The sequence below is a fragment of the Emiliania huxleyi genome (genome assembly GCF_000372725.1).
Source record: "Emiliania huxleyi CCMP1516 chromosome Unknown EMIHUscaffold_118, whole genome shotgun sequence".
Classification (NCBI taxonomy): Eukaryota; Haptophyta; order Isochrysidales; family Noelaerhabdaceae; genus Emiliania; species Emiliania huxleyi.
Window position 1 is genome coordinate 55,658 of NW_005201412.1, and position 3,362 is coordinate 59,019.

The 3,362-nt window shown below is 68.4% G+C and overlaps 1 protein-coding gene across 1 annotated transcript; it reads right to left on the minus strand.

Annotated features, from left to right (window-relative positions):
- Positions 1 to 1,077: 1,077 nt before the first annotated feature.
- Positions 1,078 to 2,518, minus strand: EMIHUDRAFT_109334 (hypothetical protein; the record flags this gene model as incomplete). Its single annotated transcript, XM_005790797.1, has 2 exons — positions 1,078 to 1,457; positions 1,534 to 2,518. 2 exons carry the CDS (start codon positions 2,516 to 2,518, stop codon positions 1,078 to 1,080), a joined length of 1,365 nt encoding a protein of 454 aa, XP_005790854.1.
- Between the last annotated feature and the right edge of the window lie 844 nt (positions 2,519 to 3,362).

The window sequence follows — 3,362 nt, forward strand, 5'->3', positions numbered from 1 at the left end:
CGGGCTGCCAGCTAGGCAAAAAGTTTCGCCGTAGACCGCGCGCGCAGCGCGCTCCGTGTTTGCAGACCGCCCTGGCGGACTCGTTTACACTTCCAAGCTCAAGCCAGGCGCCGCAGGCCATGAAGAGGAGCGCAGATTAAAATGGCGCCGCAGGCTCCCCGGGCCGTCCGCGCACAGACCACAGGAAAAAACAAAAATCTATAAAACATCTATCAACACCACTAGGGGGTGGGTGGGCTCCGATCTCCCCATCTCCAATACTCTCTAATCCACAGCGTCGTCATCTTAGGCCGGGGATCCAGTCAGATCTCCGATCTCCATCTTCAATCTCCAATCTCCAACGTCGTCATCTTAGGCCGGATTCAGTCAGATCTCCGATCTCCATCTCCAATCTCCAATCTCCAATCTCGATTCGGGGACCCGGGGGAGGAGGGGGGCTCAAACCTTCAAGGAGATGCGCTATGGATTCATTCACACTGACCATCTCTCATCTCCAATCTCCAATCTTCTACTTGGCCACTGTCGCCGCCGGCAGCAATCTACGACCTCCATTTTCAATCTTCGATCTCACATCTGGGGCGGATGGCTGGGCGCTAGGATCTACAATCTGCATTCTCCATCTCCTACCTCCACATTTTGGCCCGTGTTGCTGCTGAGCGATCTGCAATCCACAATCTCAATCTTCGATCTTTAGTCTTGAATGGGGAACCGGACTGGAGGGATCTACTGGCGAGACTTGGGCGTGTCCGTGTGAGAGATCCGCTAGGATCTCCAGTCTTAATCTACTATCTCTACCCCAACGATCTACTGGTCTTGCGTAGAGATGTCCATTACTCGCCGCGGCGCAGAGCGCGTTTTTTTCACACGAGACTCTCCCCACTCGAGTGTCGAGCGAGAACCACCGGCACCGCGGACGCGCCGAGGGACGCGCGATTTACATTTAGAGTAATACTCAGGTGCGCAGCACGTCAGAGAGCAGCGTGTGCGACCTGCGAGTACAGGAGTAGAGAGAGAAAAACGTATATAGCGCGGTGCGTCTCTGACACACTGAAACACTCACATACCACGCCGCCCGAGTTACGGCCCGAGAGAGGAGTTGAGGGGCGGCGAATCGAGCGCCGCGTGTTGCGGCGTCGGCAGCGGCACGGCCGACGCGGCGGTGACGGGGGCGGGCTGCGGCAAAGTCGAAGCCGTCCGCGGCGGCGGGGGAGGAGGCGGCGGCGACGCGATCCGGCGCAGCTCGAATCGCGTGCGCGGCGAGGCGCGTCTGCAGGCCGCCTCGGACCCTCCCGCCGAGTCCTCGTCGCCGTGCGCGCGGACCGAGATGCCATCGCTCAGGCCGCGAAAGTTGAGGAGAGCGCCGCCGCTGCCGCGGTTGCGCAACCGGCGCGGGCCGGTGCGCCACAGCTCCGACGGCAGCACGAGCAGCGCCGGCCCGCTCCTCGCCGCGGGCTCGCCTCGCGCTCGCACCACCCACGCCTCCGGGTCGGACGCGGGGGCCACCTGGAGCAGCTTGCCTATCACAAGGGGCACGAGGCGGGTGAGGGACCGGGTGAGGGACCGCCTCTCGACGAGGAGCCGCCTGGGGCGGCGTGCCGTTGGACACGCTGCGGAGCGCGAACCAGCCGCCCCCGCCGAGAGCCGTCCCGCCGAGAGCCGTCCCGTTGGTCCCGCTCTCGCCCCCTCCTCCCCCCGCAGCAGGCGGCGCCGCGCGTGAGCCGTTCTCGGCGCGCGGCGGCGTCCCATCCGGCGGCAGCGCGGGGAGCAGTTCAAAGCGCGCGTCGGGTCCGGCGGCGTCCCACGCGGCCGCACAGACCCAGTCCGTCTCGCACAGGGTCAGGTAGCGCCCTCCGCCGCCTCCCGCCTCCAGTGGCGGCCTGCTCCCCACGTACTCGACAGCGACCTGCACGCCCACACCAGCCACGAGCTCCCCCCGCCCCTCCTCCTCCTCCTCCTCCTCCTCCGCCTCCGCCTCCGCCTCCGCCTCCTCCTCCGCAGCAGCAGCTTCGCCGCCCTCCGGCCCGCCACCCACGCCACCATCCTCGACCCACGCACCTCCGCCGTCACCCGCCCATAAGTCCGCCCCGCCACCCTCCCCACCGCCGTCCACGCCGCCGCCCGCCCACGCACCACCGCCCGTCGCAAAGCTGTCTCCGCCCCAGCTGCCGCCGCCCTGTGCCTCGAGCCACGCACGCCCCGCCGCCGCCTCCGCCTCGTCCGCGACCGGAAAGGGCCAGCCGCCCTCGGGCGGTGGCCGGGCGGTGCGGGTGGCGCTCGACGCGGGCAGCAGCCACGGCTCCTGCACGAAGGCGCGCGCGAGCTGCTGCAGCACGAAACGCTCGGCGACGAGCTCGCGCGGCCGCGAGTCGCCCAGAGTCGGGCCGTGCGCCATCTCGGCTCCGAAGTGGAGGCTTCCAAAGGAGGCTGCGTTGAAGGTGGAGAAGGTGACGGCGAGGGCGAGGAGGGCGAGGAGGGCGGCGAGGCGCTCCGCCGTGGAGGTGCCTCGCTGCGCGGACATTGCCGTGGAAGGAAGGTCGGAACGACTTAGTGGTTGGGAGGGACTGCGGCAGCTCGGTCGCACATAACCACAGCGCGCGCAGTTCACAGCCTTGCTATTGAGAAGAAAATACCTCCCCCGGTATTTATACCGGTAGGGAGGCGTGTGCCGAATACAAAGTGGAGTCCCGCCCCGCAATAAGCGCAGATGTCCTCTTCAGCCTGCTGAGAGCTTCCTGGCCCGCGCGCGCGCTCCGCCTGGCGCGCGGAGCGACTCGGTGGACGTCCGAGCCCGCCGCCCCTCGCCACTGCACCCTGCTGGCCCATGCAGCGCGACACCGCCGGCGCTGCGCCTGCTTCCTTGCGCGCCGCTGGACGTCGGCCAAAAAGACCGCTGCCCTCTGGGGACCCGACTCCGCGAAGATCGCGCGCGCGTCGTGAATGCGGCGCGCGCGCGATCTCCGTTCCCGGGCACGCCGGTCGCAGTGACATGGGATCCCAGGCTCAAAACAGCACGCTCAACAGCGAGAGCGCCGCCGCTGCTCCTCCTCCCGCCGCCGGTCCGCTCACCGAGACAAACTCGGTGCCGCCGTTCTCGCCGCCGCCGCCGCCGCCGCCGCCTCGACCCTCGCCTCCGTCACCGCCGCCCTCCATCTCGCGGCGGCGTCCCTCTGATGGCGCGGGCGCCTCGCTGTCGCTCGCCGGCGCGCCTCGCCGCTGCCCCCCTCTCGCCGCCGCTCCCTCGTGGCCGCCGCCTCCCCTGTCAATCCCGCCGTCCGCACCACCGCTGCCACCGCCTCGCGCCTCGCCGCCGCCGCCACCGCCCTCCCCCTCGCCGCTGAGCGGTGCTTGGGCCTTGGCGAGCC